This window comes from Lissotriton helveticus, chromosome 12 (genome assembly GCF_964261635.1).
Source record: "Lissotriton helveticus chromosome 12, aLisHel1.1, whole genome shotgun sequence".
In the NCBI taxonomy this organism is placed as follows: domain Eukaryota; kingdom Metazoa; phylum Chordata; class Amphibia; order Caudata; family Salamandridae; genus Lissotriton; species Lissotriton helveticus.
In genome coordinates this window covers 754,720,700-754,743,232 of record NC_136073.1, presented here as the reverse complement: position 1 = coordinate 754,743,232, position 22,533 = coordinate 754,720,700, and the positions used below count along the sequence as shown (strand labels likewise).

Below are 22,533 nucleotides of genomic sequence, written 5' to 3'. Positions count from 1 at the left end.
GGATCAGTGTAATAGAGTGGGTTTGGAATCGCTTCCAGTTAAAGTAGATCAGTCTTTAACTGCTCAGCTAGGATATTTTTGTGTTCACCCCATGATCAAACACTGGCAAACCCAGCAACTCCAGTATGCATTTTGAGCCCTGACTAACATATTAAAGATGGTCTGTAGTACAAAGCAAACGTTTATTTCTTTAAAACACTCCTAAAGAATTGAACCTGCAGCAATAAGTTTGAGTGAACGTTTGACATGTGAACAATGACCTCATGCTTTGCAGTGTAAACACACCGTTTAAGGTTGAATGATTAATCAAATATCAAAAGGTGCGAAGTGATCAAGAAATACTCCCGTGGCAGGAGCTGAACCCCACTTAGGGTATATTTTAAATCCTCCACAATAGATCTTGCTGAGCGCTGCTCTGGTCAATCCAGGATAAAAACGGACGTTCATTCCCAAATCTGTGAAGGCTGTGCATTCCAGATCTGCAAGCTTCCTGTGCGCACTGCATGCTTCATAGTTCTCTCTTTTTTAGGGCTCGCCTGCTGGGCGCATGCGCCTAGCTGGCGAAGCTCTATTGGGGCTTAAACAGACTTTACCGAACTTGGCGATTTGGTGCTGTGCCCGTGGCTTTTAGGTCAATGCGCTTGAGCATTGACCTAAAATGCGCGTGCACATCACCAAATCGCCGTCTGTTCCCTCAGCCGCACTCCCCCCACACCTTTGAAGTGAAGCTTAGCTTCACTTCAAAGGTATCTGCTCCCCCCGCCCCCTGCTTCACACGTCTCACGGCCGGCAGGCCGTCTCGTATTTCTCCTCCCTCCCTCCCTCGCCTCCCTCCCTCAGCACGGGTACAGTCGGGACCACTCTGTGCGCTTGCTTTTGGATTTCGCAGCACTTTCCCAGTTGCCTTATTAGCCACCCGGGGTGTCACCAAAGTGCCTTGATTAATGCCGTGGCAGTGGAGAGGGGTGCCCCTGCTGTCACAAAGTGAATCACATTTTTCAACTTCTCGCCCCAATAGTTCCGCTCCCCAGCCTCTCTCCTGCCCGTCACTTTCCACCCTCGTTGCACTAAAAGCGAAAGTAAGTAAAAGCGCCTCGTTTAACAAAGCCCTTTACTTCCTGACCAAGAGAATGCCCGAAAATACAGGTATTTCAATGCAGGCTAGTCATGTCTTGCTCCCAGCACACAGTGTGCTCCTAAACATACATCTCTTCTTTGCTGCTCCTAAGTGTCTATCAGCGTCTATACCCTATGTCTTTGCACCCCTCCCTCCCCTGCACACCATCCCACACGGTCCCCAACTACCCCCAAAACATTTTAACCTCAGTCTGCCACACTTCCTCTCTCTCTGAGCCTGTCTCTTCTGCTATCCCAGAACTCGCGAACAGGCTCCTCTCCCCATGAGTCTTTCCCACTGCCCTCCCTACTTGAGGCCCTCAGTTCATCTCTTCCTCTCCTCCTGCAAAACTTTCAGGTGAGTTGTATCTCCCCCTGCCATTTGCTCTGGCCCCTCCCACCTGTCCATCAACCTTCCGGTGCCCTGGTGCTGCAGTCATAGCTAACTCTTGCATCGGCTCTTGCTGGCTGTCGGCTTATTGCTAAATTAGCCACCTCTTTCTTCATTCAACCCTCAATTCCGTCATGATGTGGACCTGTTTCACCCTCACACAATCTGCCCTCTCTTGCCCTCGGTGCCTTTACGTTACTCTCAATGTCCCAGTCATTTAACTCCTTAACACATACGTAAAAATAATTGCCATTTATAACGCCAATAGCGCCAACAAATACAGACCTACGGCATAGGCGTTGCCAATAGGTCTCGCAGTAGGAAAGTTGGAGCTATTACAATTGCAAATAACAATGCCTTTCATTTTTCTTTTCATTTTAAAAACATAAAGGGCTTTGTCATTTACAAAACCAATAGCTCTAACTTTCCTACTGCGAGACCTATTGGCAACGCCAGTGCTTGTTTAACTTTCATATTATGTTTAACCTCTTCACCTTTATCTGAGTGGGATGAAGATATCTAGTGCTATCTATGCCTCATTGTCTCAAAATATTCCGTTGTTTGAAGTTCACCCACCCGCTCTATTAAGGTGCAGTGTGTAGAAATATCTGCCAGGTTGAGCCTCTGCCGAGGATCTCTATTAATAGCTGCCTGCCATGGCTTGCTGTGCCAGAAGCAGTGAATCTACAGATGTCTTTGGTTGAAATCCTGTGCATTGTAATCTTGCACATCATGAACGCTGACTCTCAATACTGTCAGTAAAGTGGACTTGGAATGAAAGTCATCTTTGAGTATTTTCTTTTGTTTCCATAGTTGTGTTGATTGGAGATTCTGGAGTAGGCAAAAGTAACCTGTTGTCCCGCTTTACCCGGAATGAGTTCAACCTGGAGAGCAAGAGCACCATCGGCGTGGAGTTTGCAACGAGAAGCATCAAAGTTGAGAATAAGACTGTGAAAGCGCAGATCTGGGACACAGCTGGCCAGGAGCGTTACCGCGCCATCACTTCAGCGTAAGTACCTCTTTTATAAAGGATGGCCACTACGCACATGCTCTGTGCTTGTTGGGAGAAATGTTAGTAGAACTGCTTTCTGGAAGACCTCATTTGTAGTGTACTCATGTCCCTTGAAAGCTTACGGCTTTGTCCCTAAAATAGGAGTTTTTTCTTTTTTTCTTCACCATCTAGCATGAAGACAACAGGTTATTGGAAACTACAGTGAATTTGCTATAAAGACTGGCTGTCTTGTGTGAAATGCATAACCATTTCGGAAAAGTCTCAATTTCTGAATGTTTTGTGATGCTTAGAGCTAGCAGTAGAACTGTCTTCCCTCTTTGTGTCGCTTTCTGAAAGCCTCACCGAGCCCCATGGAATCTCTGATCCTCGGGAAGAAAAAGACCTCTACGTTCATCCTTTCACCTAAGTCCAAGTGGTATTCTTTCGGATTACTCTTCCTTGCATTTGTGTAGGGATATGCATTAAAGTGTGGATAATACTGGAGGTTTTCCTTTAATTGGACAGATTCTTGCACGTGGAAGGTACCTTTCTGTCTAAGGAAGGAGGGCGTTGCGAAACAGTAAGATCGTCACGGCGCTGCTTGCACTACTGTGCTAAGGTTGGACCCTGCATTCATCAATGGCAGTTACCGGGGACGGAGGTGTAATGGTGTTGTGGGGTGGGGCTTTAGGCCTGGCTGGAGGTAATACCTCTGGACTAGTCTAAAGCAAGACATTAGTGTCTGCAATAAAATGCTATAAATTTAAGAGTGTGGTTTCACAAAATTACTTTAATAACTAAATGTCAATTGGTAATGAGTGCCGGACTTAAACAATGCCTATGGGGGCATACTTTTATGTTTGGCTTCTGTTCAAGAGGGTACAACTTTTTGATAGAATCTAGTCGTTTCCGGGGCAAGATCAGATTTATTTTGGAAGAAATAATGTGCAAAGGGCCACAAACAACCAGTGTAAGAAAACATCGGAACTGGTTTTTGTGATTTTCAAATAAGCCACTTTAGATGGATTTGGTCCAGAGTAAATGCACCAAATGCTGCAATACTCAAGGTTAAAGTATACACAAGATCACAGATGTGAATAAAGGGTGGCCTTTGGAGCAAAAGCTTCTGTGATTGGGAAGTTTACTTTAAAATTCAGCGACTAGAGGGTATTTGTTGGAGACTAACTTTAGTGTAGATTGAATCCTGTAGGGTAATGGTTCTCTGTTTAGTTGGTAATTTATGATTCGTAATCCGTAATAAAAGTAAGAATAAGCAAGAGTACGCTAGGAATACGTTTGGGTCGAATCTGGTCCATAGTGGGAAATACATAGATGATGGTGTTTATCCTAGAATAGTCGAACTGCTAATAAATTGTTGGTTATAGGATAGATTTGGCAGCTGTAAGAAAGTGTTTGGTTCAGTCAACAATTTAAGATGGATAGTTTGTTTGTTGTCCTTGTGCAGTCTGTACTTCAGAGACCGTACCCCTTGGGTCCCAGAAGACTTGATGCAAGCTGATAAAGAAAGGGCAATTACTACTGTCGTTTTACACCCTTTTTCTTGCAGATATTACCGGGGGGCTGTTGGTGCTCTCCTTGTGTATGACATTGCGAAGTACTTGACGTACGAGAATGCGGAACGCTGGCTGAAGGAGCTGCAGGACCATGCTGACGGCAACATCGTCATCATGCTTGTAGGCAATAAGAGCGACCTCCGGCACCTGCGGGCAGTGCCAACAGATGAGGCCAAGAGTTTTTCAGGTGACTAAAATTTTTATGGGGAGGCAGAATGTGCCATGCAGATACTTATTCATGAAATAACATTTTACTTATGAGTTACACATTTTAAAACTGCAGTAGTTTGTTTTAGGTTACTACGGTTGCCTTTGTATAGTGAGTTTACGATACTGAGGTTAACTTAGTTGGTATTTAAAAAGGATTAATAAATGTAATCTTAATTATTTCTCAAAGTATTTATAACTGTCAAGAAATAATTTTACCAAAATGCACTCCTTTTTCCAAAGTTTTCTATTTCTCATACGTTTTAAAGGTGTGCGATTTTTAGCTTCTGTGCGCCATGTATGAAAAACGCATAGACCTATACTAAGTAAATGAATGCTCGGTGTGGAAAACCACTCCCTAGCAGCTGGTCGCACTTAACATCAAAACACAATGGTTTTTCTTATAGTTTTCTTCAGTAGTTTTTGTTTTTCTCCAATGCTTTTTACTTTTTCAATAAATCACACTTTTAGCCATGATTAATCGTCCTGTTCAATTGATTATGAAAATCATTTATTATCCATATCCATGATAATTTATTGTTTTTCCACAATTGATTCAATAATCACTGCGAAGATGCGACCCAGTGTATTTCGGGTTAAAATAGACCCTTAATCAGGGGTCTTCCAATTGTAATCTCGGGTGTTTTGTATGGTAGTTTCTGCATTTTCCGTGCATGGTACACGAACGTCAAAAAGTAAAAGAATTGTAGATAAAAATTAAAAAAGACTACTGGAGAAAACTAGAAGAAAAACATTGTGTTTTGATGTTTAGTGCGACCAGCAGCTAGGGAGTCGTTTTCCACACCGAGCATTCATTTACTTATTTATAACTGTGGGTCTTTTTATTTCAGCATAAATTTACTCCATAGTTTCAAGCATTTAGAACACGCCACTCTCCTAAATGTTAAATATGGAATTATTAGGAAAGCTAGTTAATTTTCTTTTTTTAGGGAACACTCCTGTTCCATCATATCCGCATTCAGAGATTGCGAAGGAGGTTTTGGACCTCTGCATCACATTTTCATGTGTTCGCTGTTTGACCCGAGCTTGGGTGCGAACGAATTGGGGCTTGATTCACAGGGGTGTACATGTTTATATTTACTCAAATGTTTATCTACTCCTACACCCAAGTAGTGGGGGTTCTCCAACAGAATTTGAGTGTAAATAGTATTAGTAACTGTTCATCTGTTTGGGGTGATCGCCACCACGGTGGTAGCAATTTACCTATTGGAAAGTATAGGGAAAATGTAAGAGTTTAAAAAAAATATTTTAACATGTAAAATATAAAAATAATAAATGTAAATGGTTATTAACCTGGACCTAATAAAATAGTACAGCACATTAAATATCAAATATATAAAGAATAAAACAATTTTATTAGTAAATATTACTTTTTAAATGATAAAAAATGGCCCACTGTGAAACATTTTTTAAATTTAACTTGGTTTACAGTTATGCATTTAATAATATAAATATGTTTTAATCAAATTTAATTTTTAATTACATTTATTAGGTTTGCTTTTAACAAATATACAAAAATCAATTGTACTCATTTTTCATTACTGAATATATAATTTAGATATTGAAGTAATTTAACATTAATTCATATGGCTGTTATTTTAATTGTGTGCCTGTACTGTTGTATGGGAGTATGCTGCTGTCCTAGTAGCCATGTGTGGTGCTTGATGTACTCGAAAGCTGGGCTGGAGTACATTTACACCTGTTTTGAATCTTAAGGTGTAGTAACTCTAGAAGTATATTTATTGACTTGTAATGGTCTCACTCTTTTGTCGGTGTGTGTTTGTATCAGCTTGCCGCTTCCAACCTCCTCTTTAAAATACCCTTAGGCTCTCCCATTTTTTGAGTAATTATTCCTCACTGTCTCACCACCCCCTTGCCGCCACCCCCTGATTTACTACAATGTATCATACTTGTATGAGCAGAGCTCACCAGCGATGCGATGGAGATGTCCTCATAGAACAACATAGGACCAGTGGAGGTCTTTACTCTTAGACTTGTAGTTGCATTTTGTAGTAGGGAGTAGTACTATTGCCATGATACTTTATGTACTACAAATTCAGTTTGTAAATCATGTGCCCTGTCTCCAGTCAACTCATATTTTCAATGTAGGATATCGAAGACTTTGATGTTGGGAAGTAACATGAAGGTAGAAAGTGTGTTTTCCTGGGTTCTTTGACCTTAGAAATTTAACTTGACCGGCATGACCTTCTAAGATGTTGGAAAGGCGTAAACTTACTGCAGTTCACTCCTTAATGGCTTAGTGGCCCACAAACGAAGTTTCCATCATGGCATTGTCACTGCCAAAGTCTACCAGTGCCCTCACAGTGTATATTCTCATGGTTGTTTCAGCCTGTGCACCAGACTAAAAAAGAATAGTTCCCAATATACTGTTAATAAGGGCACATGTTAATAAGGATTCACTGCAAAGGGGACTTGAGATATGCAGGTAGTGTGAATGAGTCACATGCTCAAAGAGCTGAATAAACCTGTGCAAATGTCATCAACGTCTTCAGAAGCCTCTGTAAAGTGGCACCGGGTCCTCATGAGCAAATGTTTTATTTGTTCTCACTTTCAATGAAATTGCTCTCCCTCGCAGCTCCACCATTAACGGAGGCCTTCCTCCGAGCCCCTGCACTCTCGAGTGTATGTGTTTGAGGCCCTCCTCCAACCGCAGGTTTCACCTGCGCCTCATCCCTGGTGGTCTAGTGGACCTCTGTCTCCATTCTCTCGCTCTGCTTTTTCTTTCCTTTTTCACTTGTTTTTCCCTCACTTCTATTCCCCCCCACCCCGTTCACCCTCCTTCTGGGTCTTTCCTCCATTTTCTGTAGTTTTCCCCTCATTTCAAGCTCCTCCCTTCACTCTCCTTCTGTGTCTTTTCTCCGTTTTTCACTCGTTTTTTTCCCTCCCCTCAATCATTCCACTTTCACTCTGTGTCCTGTGTCTCTCCTCAACTTTCTTTCACTTTTGCTGCCTTATTTGCACTTTTCTCACTTGTTGCCTTTTTCCTTTTGCCTTTGTTCAGCCTGTTTTTCCCCGCTGCTGCTGCCCCCGTGGCCCTTCTCCCTCCCAGCATGACCAGTGCGACCGGCCCAATCCACTTCCCCTTCCTCCTTCCACCTACCAGCTGTCCAGCCCTCCTCGACCCCTACTTAATGGCGGCCGCGCCACCGGCGCGCTAAAGCAATCCCGCCTGCACCCGTCCGCGACCCGGCTGCGACCAGGAATCCTGGATCTCTGCACCGCCAACGCTATGACCCAGTGGCACTCCACACTCTCAACCCAGGCCGCAACAACTGTAAGCTAGCATCACCAACTAACACCCACGGACCCTTCAGCTTTCCTGGTGAGGCGCTAGCTACGCTGCTCAGAGTTTTCTAGATTGCCTAAAGCGTTTTACATTTGACTTGCACTTTCGTTTTTAATTGTTCATCAGATTAAATCGCACAGCTCGATGTTTTAAAACAATTTCCTCTGACTCCCCCCCCCCCCCCCCCCCGATTTAGGACTCCTTCCTCTTGCGCTTCACGCCGTGCTCCCCAGCGGTCATTGGCCCCCGTCCAGCGCGGTTTGTGCTGTTTGAGTGGAGGGCACTCTGACCAATAGCCGGGACCCCCCAGAGAGTGACACTTCCGGGGTCGGCGAAGGCAGGCCTTCCCCCTGTCAACCTCTACTTTAGGGGAATGCCGGCTCTGACGCGCAGTGGATGCACGCAGCGGGCGCGCCGAAGGCAGGCCCAAGGCAAGCCCGTCTGCGCCCGTCTGTGACCAGCTGGGACCAGGGGCCACGACCCCTGGCCCCCCTATTTTCTACTCCAAGCAGGTACTGCTTTCCCTGAAGAAAGTAGGTTCCCTGTTGCCCGATGGATTACTGGCAAAACTTGGGCGAGAGGGACTGCTGAAATTGCAAGTAAGCCCAAGGAAGTTAAATAATGCTCTTCTATCGGCAAAACCGGTAAAGCAGGTGAGCCGTCAAAGATGCAGGTTTGCACTGCCTAATACCCGCTCACTACAGAAGCATTGCCTTGAGGTCTTTTCGCTTCTGCAAGAGGACAGGCTGGACCTTCTATGTGTCACAGGTACATGGCTGGATGAGTCTTCTGTGCCGGATCTGGTTGCTGCGCTGCCTCCGAATTTTGCTGCTATTCATTTTAATCGACCTAGTAATACGAGGGGGGAGGGGGGGGAATAGCTTTCCTTTTTAACCATGCATTGAAAATTGAAACCCTATGCACTGAAAATATAGAAGGCACATATGTATTGGGAGTCAAATTTTGGACCTCTACAGACTGTGCTGTATTCCTTTTAGTCTACTGCCCACTGCGCACTTCATCTAGGTTTATGGAACCTTTCTTGGAATTAGGTCACGATCTCCGTTCTCGCTACCAAGGAATGGTGGTGCTAGGGGATTTTAATTTTCATTGGGAAACAACCCAGAAGGACGGCCAGGCAAAGCAGTTAGAAGAGGCCCTAACCTCTTTAGGACTTAGCCAAATGGTGGTTGGGTCTACACACGAGAAAGGTCATACACTAGACCTGACCTGACCTGACCTGGTCTGGTCATCCTACCCGCTGATTGGTCCTATAGTCATCTCTCCTTGCTCTTGGTCGGACCACTATCTAATTGATGGCCAATTGCCTCTCTCTACAAGAATGACAAATGCCACACCTGAATGGAAAATACTGCGTAGTTGGAAGAAGGTCAACGCTACTGACCTGACAGCAATCTTATTGCACCCAGATAACCGTTGACCCCGTAAGTGTAATTTGGAGATTGAGTGCCACCCTACTGTCTAAACTTAAGGAAGCCATAGAGTTTGTGGCACCGGCCCGGAAGATCAGATTCGCAGACAAGGGTAAGGGGACACCTTGGTTCAATACTACACTCCGGGAACTAAAACAATCACTCCGTCAGTGCGAGAGAGCCTGGCGCAAATCTTATGAACCCAGTGCTCACGCAGCCTATGCATTGAAGTTTGCCGCATATAAAAAAGCCATCCTTACGCAGAAGGCAGAATTTTATGAGGCTACGATTGCGGAGGCTGCTAATCCCCAGAAGGAGCTCTTTAGGATCCTAAATGAGTTAAGGAAGGATAGGGTGCAAAAATCTACCTTTAGTCAAAAGGATTGCCACGATTTTCAATCCTTCTTCCTGGGAAAGATAAAGGATTTGATGACAGAAATCTATCACACCCCGATCCTTCCCTGCTCAATTGAGCCTCTCAACCCTCCCCCAGGTTGGCTACTTTACTGACCACCTTGCCTTTACTCACCAAGGAGCTTCTGACCGTCTTAGCTGGGCGAGTGAAATCGGGCTCTCCAGCTGACCCATGTCCTCCCAAAATTTTCAAGATGGCATGGCCGAGTATTGAGGACAAAGTGCACTCCCTCCTGAATCGCTCCTTGGAAACGGGGCTTGTTCCTTCCAATTTCAAGGAACCCCGGGTGATTCCGTTCTTAAAGAAACCGGGCGCTGATCCTAAGAATTTAAAGAATTTTAGGCCAATTTCGCAGCTGCCTTTTTTGGCAAAAATACTGGAACAGCACGTTTTACAATCTTACTCCCCACCTGGAATCTAACCATCTTCTCGAGTCTAATCAGGTTGGGTTCAGAGCCCATCACAGCACGGAATTAGTTGTGCTTTCCGTGCTAGATGACTTGAGACTTAGGGCAGACAGAAAAGTGCCTTGTGCTCTGGTATTACTGGACCTATCTGCTGCATTTGATACTGTTAATCATGGTCAATTACTGTCACGGATAGCAGATCTAGGTATTCAGGGCACGGCTCTGGTCTGGCTGAACTCCTTCCTTAGGGACCGCTCCCAGCGAGTCCAACTAGCAGATCTGGTGTCCCATCCAGCCACTCTGGCATGTGGAGTGCCTCAGGGTTCAGCATTATCACCTCTGCTTTTCAATGCTTATTTGCAGCCCCTGATTGCAGTGCTGAACCAGATGGAGTGCAGGGTTTATAAGTATGCCGACAACACTCAAATTCTGATCCAGGTTGACCATTCATCCAGGCCTCACTTGAGAATGCAGGATATTCGCAAGTTCACCATCAACTGGATGTCGGCCAATTCGTTAAAAATAAACCTTGACAAAACGGAGGTTTTGGCGGTCACCACAGCCTCAAACCCCTGGAATGATCTCTTCTGGCCTTCAGAACTTGGGCCCTTTCCTGAACCTGCCACGGCTGTATAAGGCTTTGGCATCAAAATGAATGCCTTGCTATCTCTGTCACAACAGGTGTAGGCTGTGGTCGGAACCGATGTTGGTCTAATGCGACAGCTGCAGAAACTGTCCCCACTGTTGTCCTTTGCTACCCTTAGCCTGGCGGTTTCAGCATTGATCTTGTTGCGTCTCGATTATGGAAACTCTTTGGACTATGGCCTACCCAAAAAACTTTTGGCCAGGCTCCAGGTTGTCATGAATGACACGGCCAGATTAATTTTCAAAAAACCCGGACATGCACATGCCACGCCCTTACTGCGGGACCTACACTGGCTCCCGATCACACAGAGAACCAAATTTAAAAGTCTCTGTATTGCACATAAAGCCATCCATGGCTTAGCCCCCAGTTACATCAAGGACCGATTGATTAACTATACTCGGAGCAGGACGCTTCGGTCAGCTGATGCATGTTGCTTGGTTTGTCCCCGGTTTAATCTTTCGTCCATGTGGGGGGGGGAAAGAGAGAGCTTTCTCGACCACAATTCCTCAGGTATGGAACAGCCTTTCCGCAAATCTACGCAAGGAAACTAATCTCCTTCCATTCAGAAAGAAACTGAAGACTGTGCTTTTCTTAGAGGCATGGGGGCCGCTCTGAGCGTGCCACTTTCATCTCACCTGGTGCCAAACATCCGCTGACAGCGCTTAGAGAACTCTGGGTGATAATGCGCTTTATAAATCTACATTAACATAACATAACATAGCTGTGACAGCTGCCGGCACACCTGCAGCCCCGCCAAGACCACAGACCCAGCGCAACCCGCCTGCAAGAATACAACCGAACCGATGACCCTGCAATGCATCCTCCTCAACGTCCGATCCCTCCTCAAACGCCACCGAAATCTGGGACCTCGTCGACCGCATCACCCCGGACGTAGCATTCTTTACCGAAGCCTGGACCAACACCCCCTCGGGACCCGCCATCACTATCGCCATTCCCCAAGGATGCAAGATCTCAAGTAAGGACCTCCCCACCCGCCTGGGAGGAGAAATCGCCATCGTCCACAAATCCACTGTCTGCCTGAGCACACTCCCCGACGGTCCCACAGACCGGATGGAACATCTTCACTTCAAGATACTGGCCAGCCCTACCTCCACCCCTCCGAGGAACCCTCCTCTACCGACCCCCTGGCCCCTGCTGACTTTTTGCCAACTCCATCACGGGCATCATCTGCCCTGCATGCCATCGCGTCCACCAACTACACCCTACTGGGAGACCTCAACTTCCACCTCGACAACCAACTGGACCCCAGGACCACACCCCTCCAGGACAACCTCCACAACATTGGACTCCGCCAGATCATGACCGAACCCACGCACTCCGTAGGACACACCCTCGACCCCCTCTTCACAACAGGAAACTCCATCACCTTCAGCCACACCCCCGAACGCCCATGGACTGACCATCGATGCGTCCACTTCACCTTCAGAACACCCACCATCCAGACACCAGCACCTGCTCCCATGAAGAAACTGGACCAGAATCACAGACGACCAGCTAACCTCATCCCTCAGCAACTCCACCCCAACCATTGCGGAAAACGATGACCCCAACACCGCAGCTTGAACCCTGCACAGATGGATCTCCGACAGCACCAACACTATAGTCCCCTCAAGAAAAACACCCACACCGAGAAAGCTAGATTGTTCACCACTGAACTTCGAGAGTCCAGACGCACTTGCCGCTTTCGCCTCAAAGGCCTGGAGGAACACCAAATCCACAGAAGCCTCAACAAGTTCAGAGGTGCCACCACCAACTCATCAGAAAAACGAGGAAAAAAGCGATTGAAGACCGAATCCCCACTCATGCACACAACAGCAAAGAACTCTTCAACATAATCAAGGAGTTTGCCCAACTCGCCTGCGAGCCCACCAACATCCCTCTCTCACAAGGCCTCTGCGACAAACTCAGCACCTTTTTCCAACACAAAATCAAGAGCATCTACCACAACTTCGATGAAGACAACCAACACACTGAACCCTCACAAACCACCCACGACTCCCTGAAGCCAGTGATCAACAACTGGACAGCCCTCCCCACCGAAGACACACTGAAGTCGATTAAGTCAATCCACTCCGGGGCCCCCACCACATTTTCAACAGAGCCGCCGACACCTTCACACCCATGCTCTGCCACATCATCAACTGCTCTCTGGCAACCGCCTCTTTCCCTGATAACTGGAAACACACTGAGATCAACCCCCTCCTGAAGAAACCCTCGGTGGACCCCACCAACCTCAAAAACTACAGACCCATCTCCCTGCTCGGTTTCCGAGCGAAAGTCCTCAAAGCCATCAACAGCCAACTCGCCACATTAATCGAAAGCACAACATCCTAGACTACTCCCAATCCAGCATTAGAAAAAGCCACAGTGCGGAAATCGCCCTCCTCGCCACAACAGACGACATCTGAACCTTACTGGACAAAGGAGAAGCAGCAGCCCTCATCCTCCTCTACCTCTCAGCGGCGTTCGACAGTCTCTCATCGCACCCTAATACGCAGACTCCACGACGCAGGAATCCAAGACAAGGCCCTCGACTGGATCCGCTCCTTCCTCTCCGGCAGAACGCAGCAGGTCAGACCCCCCCCCCCTTTCTCTCAGACCCTACACATACCACCAGCGGAGTCTGCCAGGGGTCCTCCGTCAGCCCTACGCTCACCCCCATCGTCAGAACCTACTGACTCAATATTATGTCATACGCAGACACCCAACTCATCCTCTCCCTATCTAATGAACCCAGCACTGCCAGACACCACTTTCGAGAAGGCATGGAAGCCGTCGCCAAATGGATGAAAAACAGCTGCCTACAACTAAACACCAACAAAATTGAAGTACTCCTCATGGGCCCAAACCCAGACGCCTGGAACGACATCTGGTGACCCCCTGCCCTCGGAAGCCTGCCCATCCCCACGGACCATGCACGCAACCTGGGAATCATCCTGGACTCAGAGCTCAAAATGGACCGCCAGATCAACTCTCTCGTCTTCCTGCTTCCACACCCTCCGCCTCCTACGTAAGACCTTCAAATGGATCCCCCTCAAACAGAAAGACGGTCACTCACGCCCTGGTCACCAGCAGGCTCGACTACAGGAACACACTCTATGCCGGAATAAACAAAAACCTCACCCGCAAGCTACAGAACATCCAAAACTCCGCCGCAAGACTGGTCCTCAACCTGCTAAGACCCTGCTACATCTCCCAGCACCTGTGCACACCCCACTGGCTCCCCATTGAAGCTAGAGTCTCCTTCAAGATGCTAACCCACGCTCACAAGGCCCTCCACGACACCAGACCAGCATACCTTAACAACCGACTCAAATTCCACGCACCCCAAAGGACCCTACGATCAGCCCAGCTCTCCTACGCCATGGTCCCCTGCACCAGAAAGACCAGATCGGGAGGCAATCGCCTGCCGCTCGGCCATAGCCTGGAATGACCTTCCGCTCCACCTCAGACAGATAACATTGCTCCTCATCTTCACATGAAACCTCTAAATCTGGCTCTTCGACAGACCCCTGTCTTGATGGACTGGAACCTGCGACCCACCCCCCCGTGCCTTGAGACCCTTACGGGTGAGTAGTCACGCTTAACAAACACCCGATTGATTGATCAAAGTCTGGCTGGCATCCAACATCCCCGAAACATGGCTCAGATAGACATTGAAACAAGGACAGATAACCAACCCCACCCCCTTCAGAGCAAAGTTGGGCCATGATGGCAGTTATGAATTCTGCCGTCAGTGCAATACAGTGTCATCCTACGAAGTAGACCATGTGCCTTTTGTTACCACTTGTGTGCTTGATCTTTGATGCAAATCGTCTCTCCAGAGGAGTTTGACTGTTCCCTGAGGAGTGTCTGGTAGACCTTGTTTGAACAATTTTGTTTAAGAGCATGAATCGTTATCCAAATCATATTTTTAACCCTGTGACTGTCTTGTTGTAGATCTGCGCAAAATGACTCCTGAGAACCTCGGTTTTGAGAACCGAGTCTGCTTCCAGAATGCTATATTGTACCCTATTATGTCAACAAGGTGTTGCAATACAACACACCAGTCAAGTTTTTGTGAGGTGTTCTGACTCCAAATCTTCATTACTCCGTGGATGGTGTCATGTATCGGGAAGTGGTGCATGTTTAAGGTCACCAACGCCACAAGCCCCCCCCCCCCCCCCCCCCCCCCCCCCCAGAACAAATAGGGCAGCATCTGTGGCATTTATCTCAAAGTCCGTTAGATATTTCCTTACACTACTGAACACTTTGGCTAGGGTTTTTTTCTTTTTGGGGTCTGGATATAGGTGCAAGTTACTCACAGCAACTCTAGAACTGCTGGTCCTTAGTCACCTTGCTCCTGGTGATTTGCTTGCCAGCCACCTTCATTGTTTTGTTCGCAGCCTGAACTGTCTATGAAGGGAATACTGCATGAAAACGAACACATTCTTCATTGTCACTTCTGATGTATTAGTTAAAACAATTTGAGTTTTTTACCTGAACGTTTGTAAACTTTGTATCAAACATTCACCCTTTACCCTTCTTTTTTATATAGAAAAGAATGGCCTTTCTTTTATGGAAACATCTGCGCTGGACTCTACAAACGTAGAAACTGCATTCCACAATGTCCTTGCAGGTAAGGCTTTGGGAGCAAAAAAAAAACATTGGCCATCATTTGTTGTCTTTGAAAAGTCATCCCTTCTTCCCCAATTACTAGACCATTCAGCTTTTGTGCATCTTAAATCTTGAAGATTCAAATTCCCTCTGAGATCATGGGTCTTTTATTCAATAATACAGAGACCCTTATATCAAAGGAATGTGCTGATAATCTCTTGTGGTAGAGGCTGCTATTAAAAAAAAAATATATCGTTCTGCCTGAGCTTGTAGATGGATATTACCGAAATGTTTAAGTGAAATAAATGAAGTAATACTTTCAGTTTATTGATACTGAAGAGCAGATTACGTCTGTAGAAAAATGTTAGTCTTCATAGAAATAGAGCATTCAACTTTAATGCTTATAAATTGTCTGAGCAATCCTTTAAATGCAGATTTTTTTGGCCTTTGATATTGGTCTTTCCCCATGGTTTATCAATTACATTCTCTTTAATCTCTAGATGAGTAAATCCCATTTTCTAGAGTAGCTATTTTATAGATTTTTTATAGTCTTTAATGTAAGCACATTTAAGATCCTTTTTACTTCAAATTCTTTTTTTTTTTTTTTAGCAACCATCATTGCTTTTTGGATCCACTGTCTTCGAGGTGCACTAATGCCAGCACTTCCAGAAATGTCTTAAATGCTTCCTTTTGCAGTTATTTTTTTGACTTTTTTGTTGTAATACCAGTCCCCAAAAGCGAGGAGCTATCGCAGAGCTTTCCATAAGCAAGTGTTTGTAGTTTACAATTCTAAATTTGCATTTCCCACAGTTATAACATAGCTGCTTCTGGTGCAGTGTTAAATCTCTTGAATTAAAGAAATCCAGTACTGATGGTGCACCTTTACAAGATATAGCTAAGCAAAAATTAGAAGTATTGCAGTTTTGTATTAAATATGTACAGTCCTTTCCAGTAATACTTTGTTTTTTGAATTGCCAACTTTTCATGAAAGTCACATCTTTTAATATTATTATTACAAACCTTGGGGGAGGCGATTGGGCTTTGGGACGACAAAGCAGATTAACTTTCTCCAAATCCCGTTACTTGATACTGTAACATGTTTCTCTATTAAGCTTCTACTGCTCACTGGCTGTGGGAAGAGTGCAAATGTAGATTGGGCACCTCCCCCAAAAATGACCCCTAGTTGCTCATAAATTTGCGCTCTTAATGGAATTGCCTTTGACTCCACTACAATGGTGCAAACAGGCACCCTGTTTCCTCCTCTCCTCACCACTGGAAAGGTGAGGACAAATTCCATAGTTTCACCCGAATCACTGGAAGCATGGGTCTTGTAAGATGCATTCCATCCTGTAGTGCCATGACCTAATTTCCTCAATGGATTTGGGAACAATGGTAGGGGAAAACGCACCCTGTTTTTTTTCTTTATCAAAGAACTCCGAAGAGCATCCACTGGACCTCCATTACCGTAAGATTTACCATTCATCCTCTCTCTTCCAAAAACACATCAGAAGCAGAACTGAATTTGCCTCATGGTTATTGCTCTTACGTGTTGCCATTGGAATCTCACACTGCATGGAAGAGTTACTTATTTATAATATGTTCCTGAAAAAATAAGTGCTTTAAGAGACAAACTCACAAATCAGTAGCTTTTGCTTCCAGTGGCCAGGCTGAGCTTGTTCTGTCATGTCCACTGTAATGGGCAAAGCCCTTCATTTTATTAATAACTGCATATTTTGCTGGGTACATGTCCCAAAAACCTTCTGCCTTTGTATATGGTGTGCAAGATTCCTTTGAACTTGTTTGCAATCCATTGTATTCACTTATCTTGTCAATAAGATAAAATATTGGCCACCACCACAAGTATCCCAATTCAATAATACGTTCTGAACTCTCCTTTTATGTATATTGTAGTGGTATTGCAGTTTCTTGTACATATATGTAACTTTTCTCTACTTCTCATCTTCATCAGAAATATATCGGATTGTCTCACAGAGGCAAATGTCAGGACAGCAAGACACAGAGTTCGGGCCCAGCTCCACAATTGAACCAATCAAGGTCTTACCAACTCGTCAGGAAACTAAAAACACTCAATGCTGCCAGAACATCTGAATCAGCAGAGCAAAATCTGGAGAAATGTGCGATCTGCAGCAGCAGGCAGCACCACAACAAGGTCAAGAAGATTGAAGCATCTATAAAGACACTGTAAAAGTGTATCTCCCTACTCAACAAATAATACTTATTTTTATTAACTCTCATCCTGCATATTTTTTTTTAAAGCCGGAGCAAAATAAATGTCTGGGTTGTTGCACGGTTTAGCATTGACATTTCCTGATGTTGGTGTTTGCAGAACACAGTTCTCCAAAATGAAGAACACTGTTTTACTTTGTCTAAATTGTGATTGGTTGATGAAATGGGCAATACTCCTGGGCAATGCCAATCCAATTTTCAGTCAGATTGGAATATACTGTTGCTCGTTTCTGCCGGTTAAAGACCAGCAGATGCAGAAACTCACTTTTCGTTTTGTAGTTTTCATCTGGAATTCAAAATAAAACCAGTGCAGCAGAAGGTTGTATTCTATTGTAAAGGTGCTACTTGTATTTGGCCTTTGGTGGATTTCTGTATACTAAAGCCCTAATACAGCTTGGCTGTCCTTTCTTGTTTGATGGTGCTCTTTTTAGCAGCAGTGGTGTCTGCATCTCCATTCTCCCACTGGGATCTTCTTTGGATCCTTGGGAGAGGCCACGCAAGAAAGTACGGACTGGATGTTATTGCTTCTTCATGGGCACAGTTCATGTATGCTGCCAGTTTAAATGCCTTAACATTTAGGGGTTGGAGTGGCCTAAAAAACTCAATTTCTGATAGGCCAACACCTCTTCAAGCCTTGAAGGACTCATGTAGTGGCTGCAACAATCTAGAGCAAGTGCATCATGCAACTGACTCAGTGTTTCCTCTTGACTTTTTAGAAGATTCCGTCAGTTCAGAGTTTTGAGTTTTTATCGACCAGTTCACGTGTTGCTGCTATTGAATATGTCTTATGGCCTTCACTTTAGTAACACATTTAGTGCAGCGTAGTTTGGGGAATTTCATTGTTTTGCCCACTTCTGACCAGACTTGTCTGAGTGATTTGTTTTGTAACTCACCTTTTTTAAGACTTTTTGCTTGGTGCAAGGCTTTTACATTTTGCACTCACTCCAGTTCCATTGTGTGGGAATTAATATGGAAGGTTTCTGTACAGTATAATTAATGCCTTGAATATGGGGTTTGGGGTAAAGATGTAATTGACTGGACCAGCCCAATGTTCATGTGTGGAAAATACTGCATATGTTTATTGTTTGGAGAAGAGCCACCCACTTTCTAGGGAAGCTTTAGACATTCTTGTTATTAGTTTGCAAGTGAACTGCTACAGAATCAGTGGTGGTTTTCTTCAAATGTTTCTGGAGCATAGAGGGGGTCGCCTTTTCGGATCATCCTGTGATCTTCAGTTTTGTACCAACCAGCTTTCAAGTTCGTAAGCAGGGTTTTTAAAATGCATTTTTGCTCACAGATGTTCCATTTTGAAAAAGCTGTTGTAGCAGTATTGAGTTGTTTCAGAAGCTAATACATAACGCTTTATAGAGTTCTCTGCTCGCATTCACGCTGTCATTAATGTCTGCTTACCATCATGTTGGTGAGAGTGGAGTGGAGTGGAGTGGAGTGGAGCTTTTCTTAGTTCAGTTAAATGAAACCCTTCCTGAATTTGGGGTAAGGTAGGGATGGGCGGAGCAGAGACAGAGGCTGCTGAGGGCACTTTGCTCAGTTTGTTACCCATGCATCTGATTCTTCTGTCTGTGAAAGCCATTGTTGCCCAGTAAATACAACTTTAATTACGCAGCAGTCATGTGGCTAACATTTAAAAGGTGGGATGATCGGTTGGTACCTCTTTTGGTGCCTAGTTCGTACCTCCTTTTGGTGCCTAGTTCTAACACACAAGACAGTACAAACATAGCAAATATGTCACGAAGTAGACATGAATGTTGAGTGTGCGGGAATTAAAATTCCTTCGGCAGCTGTCAATAGGTAGATGTACTCACTAGTAGATCAGCAATAACAGTGACCCTTTCTGGCTTAAGTGTTGGAAAAGGCATTCAAGAACACAACCCAGTCATTTTGAAAATATACTTTTTAGCATACAATTTCTAATAATGAGCCCTTCAAGTTCGCGAAGTTCTAATTCCCAGCGTGATGAATAGCCAAGATAGATTTTTTAAACTAATGGTAGTCTCACTATTGCCTAAATGCCTTACTAGCCAGTTTGATGAAATTGCTGATTTGAGTTTAGATCTTTTGAAAAGCAAAATGATCTGAAGCTGCTCTAGGATTGTTTTTTTTTGTTTTGGGGTGGATAGTGATCTGGATTGCTGGAGCTTCGCATTTCATGAGTTTTTTTGGAGCATTGCTGTGAGAATTGAAAAATATTATATTAGAGAAACTGTCCTCTATTATTGTTGATGTGTTTTTTAGTGGAGCATTCTTGTATCTTTCAGTTTGTTTCAGTGGACTCTTTCTTGGCACTGCATTTATTTAATCAGGAATCTCTATCGCAGTTGTAATCATGCTTGAATCTAGTTTTTGTGTATAGACAGGTAAAGGACTTGAGGAAAATTGTGTACCTGTGAACACACATGAGGTCATAGTGTAATCAGAAGGTTCTATTCCTGTCTCCTCCCCCCTTACTCCCATATCCTCCCTCCCCCCGGGTTTTCCTCTGTGTGGCTCAATTTCTGAAAAGGGGTCAGTTGTAGGATATTGCGACTGCTTATACCAACTCCTTGGTTGCCTTGAAATTCTTACTTTGCTCCACAGCTCTCACAATTGCTGTACATCTTCAAAGACATTTTCCAAAGGATTGGGCCCAGTAGACCGAATCCAATTCTCAGTGAGTTGGACATTGCTGATCACTGCACTTGAGTACAGTAGGAATATAGTTCAGATATACAAAAAAGTGCTATGTTTTGGAGACAGCTTAGTGGTTGTACAGTAATGTGGATTTATTTTATTTTTGCAGATGTCTTGCTATGGTAAGATTGTGTTATCCATACAAATATTGACAAAGCTGGCTTTTTATTGAGAGCATAGTTATAGCTTGACTCCGGATGTGTGTGGTATGGCAAGTATAATTGTTCTGCTTGTGTTTAGTACACTTTTTTGAAACACAAGAGTAATCCTTTATACTGAACCTATTCACTGCGTTTTATCTCAAAAGCAAATGTCCTCTGAGCTTAAACTTTTTCTGTCCATCCTGGATCCACAATATCCTGTTTTTTTTTCTAGCTGTTTTGATTTTTTGCAACTGCAGGCAGGTGATAATAATTTAGCTAAATTATACACACAGTCACTATCTCATTTAGAATTTCTCTTGAATGGGATTTAATTTTCACTTTGAAGTAGAAAAAGCTAATTGAATTATCTTTATCCTTGCACTATCCATTTGCATTTTTTCAATGAAACTTTTTAGTATTTTATGAAACATACATTGTGTTTATTTCTTGAATTTAAACCCAGGATGCTGACCCTGCTTGAGTTTGAATTGTAGTCTTCCCGGAACTTTTTCATGTTCGGTGGGTGAAAATTGCCATAGTGAAATTGAGCAACTCCATTGGACATAGTTTTCGCTAAAAACTATCACCGTTTCCACTCTGTTTAGATGAATTCAAAATCAAGTTTGCAGTTGCTCATGAGGAGTACATTTATTGAGTAAATTTATAGAGTTACGTTCTGCTTAGTTACTTCCCTGTTACTATGACTGTGTACTCTCACTGATAGATGCTTACTCTCTGGTAATAAAGTATGAAACCATTTTATTTTCACTTTTGAAATCATTCAACTGCTAATCACTTTTTTCTGGTCCCTTTCTTTGTTCAAGCCTACATTGGCCAGACTAAGGACCTGTCTTTCATTGTTTAAGATAGTAATTGATTTCATTACGAACTCTAGCCATGCAGTCTCACCAACCCATAATTTTAGGCTGTGGCTAATGATCATCTAGTGCAGGTTTGCTCAGGATTTTATGGTGGACCACTAGTAGCTCATGCAGTGTAAGAGGATGACGTTCAGAAGAGGATGGAGTACATGTTCCAATTTTCTCCAGTATATTGTCCATTTATCTTTCAAAAGTCTTTGATTATTGGACAGTTTAGAAAAAGTAGATACTGTTGTTGACAATGTATGCGCAGAAAAGCCTTGGATTGAAGAAACCCTATACATGATCTTCCCCGGAGGTGATGTTTGAAATTCTGCTTCTAGGTTTCTAGATTAGAGCATATATTAACTGATGATGGTCATGGCGTGTTTTTTTTTTTTTTTTTGGGGGGGGGTCCTTTCTTTACTCTTTTCAGTTGGTGATCTCCCTTACTCTGTGGCTGTTTGAATGAAGCAACATGAACGTGAGCAAAGGTCCCCCCCTTCTCCTTCAGTAGGCAGGATTTAGATGTAGCTTCCTCTTGAATTTCCAGAAGCAAGTCACGTCTGTCTGGAGAAAGCCACACCTATTTATGGAATGATTTGGTACCTGGCCCATGAAGACAGAAAAAACTGGAGAAACTGTTCAGGAAAAACGAAAATGTTTTATGTATATTGTGCGATCACCAACTGATTGGCCATGTAGACCATGGCGAACAAAGCATTCCTATCAAACTTGTTTTTGTTGTTGCAGATTCTCGCTGTGTGCCTGGGGAATGGGGTGGGGTAGGTGTTTAATGCCATCTTATGTAAATACTGAATTAACTACTCCTAAACTGTAACCTGTGAATAACCAATGGGATCTATCCCACATTGTGTTGAGAGGGAATGCCTTCTCTAAAATGATCCACTAATTTTTCTGAAATAAATATATTTGAATAAAATGTTATACATTATTAAAATAATTGTAGTTTTTTCTTTTTTTTCCAGTCCCTAGACATGAGGTTGCACATACTTGAAATTTGCATATGTAATCATATTTCGTCCGAAAGATGATAAACTAGCATGTCACTCACTGTAACCTGTTCTTCCCAAGGTAAGCTTTTTCCTGGATCTGTACTCTGGGGAGGACTGACCAGTGAGTGGCCTAACATTGGAATTGTACAAGCATCCTGCAAGCGAAACTGGTACATCACGGCAGTCCCAAGGTCAAGGTTTCTTCTTCATGCGCAGCACAGCGCACTGGTATTTTTCAAGGATCCTAACTCTACCGGTCTACCCAATAGAAAGCAAGAATACGTACAAACAACTTACTGATGAAGTCTCTTATTTGTCTCATCTTATCAGTATTTAAGACCTTTGTTTGTTGTAGAGGTAGTAGTTTATGAAGAAAGGTTGGAGAAAACAACACTTCACAGCTCTGTGGATGTCCCCAGTAGGTCTGAGCCTCAAGAAGGCAAATGCTTAACCT

The 22,533-nt window shown here is 44.1% G+C and overlaps 1 protein-coding gene across 1 annotated transcript in view; it reads left to right on the top strand.

Moving 5' to 3' along the window:
• The window catches only part of LOC144799373 (ras-related protein Rab-11A-like), a 90,317-nt gene extending 68,299 nt beyond the window's left edge, over window positions 1-22,018 (top strand). The window contains exons 2-5 of the mRNA XM_078670645.1: window positions 2,321-2,516; window positions 4,066-4,259; window positions 15,067-15,147; window positions 17,095-22,018. Coding sequence (XP_078526771.1) covers window positions 2,321-2,516; window positions 4,066-4,259; window positions 15,067-15,147; window positions 17,095-17,234 — 611 coding nt within the window. The 3' untranslated portion in view covers window positions 17,235-22,018. The remainder of the gene's footprint in view (window positions 1-2,320; window positions 2,517-4,065; window positions 4,260-15,066; window positions 15,148-17,094) is intronic.
• Window positions 22,019-22,533: the final 515 nt, after the last annotated feature.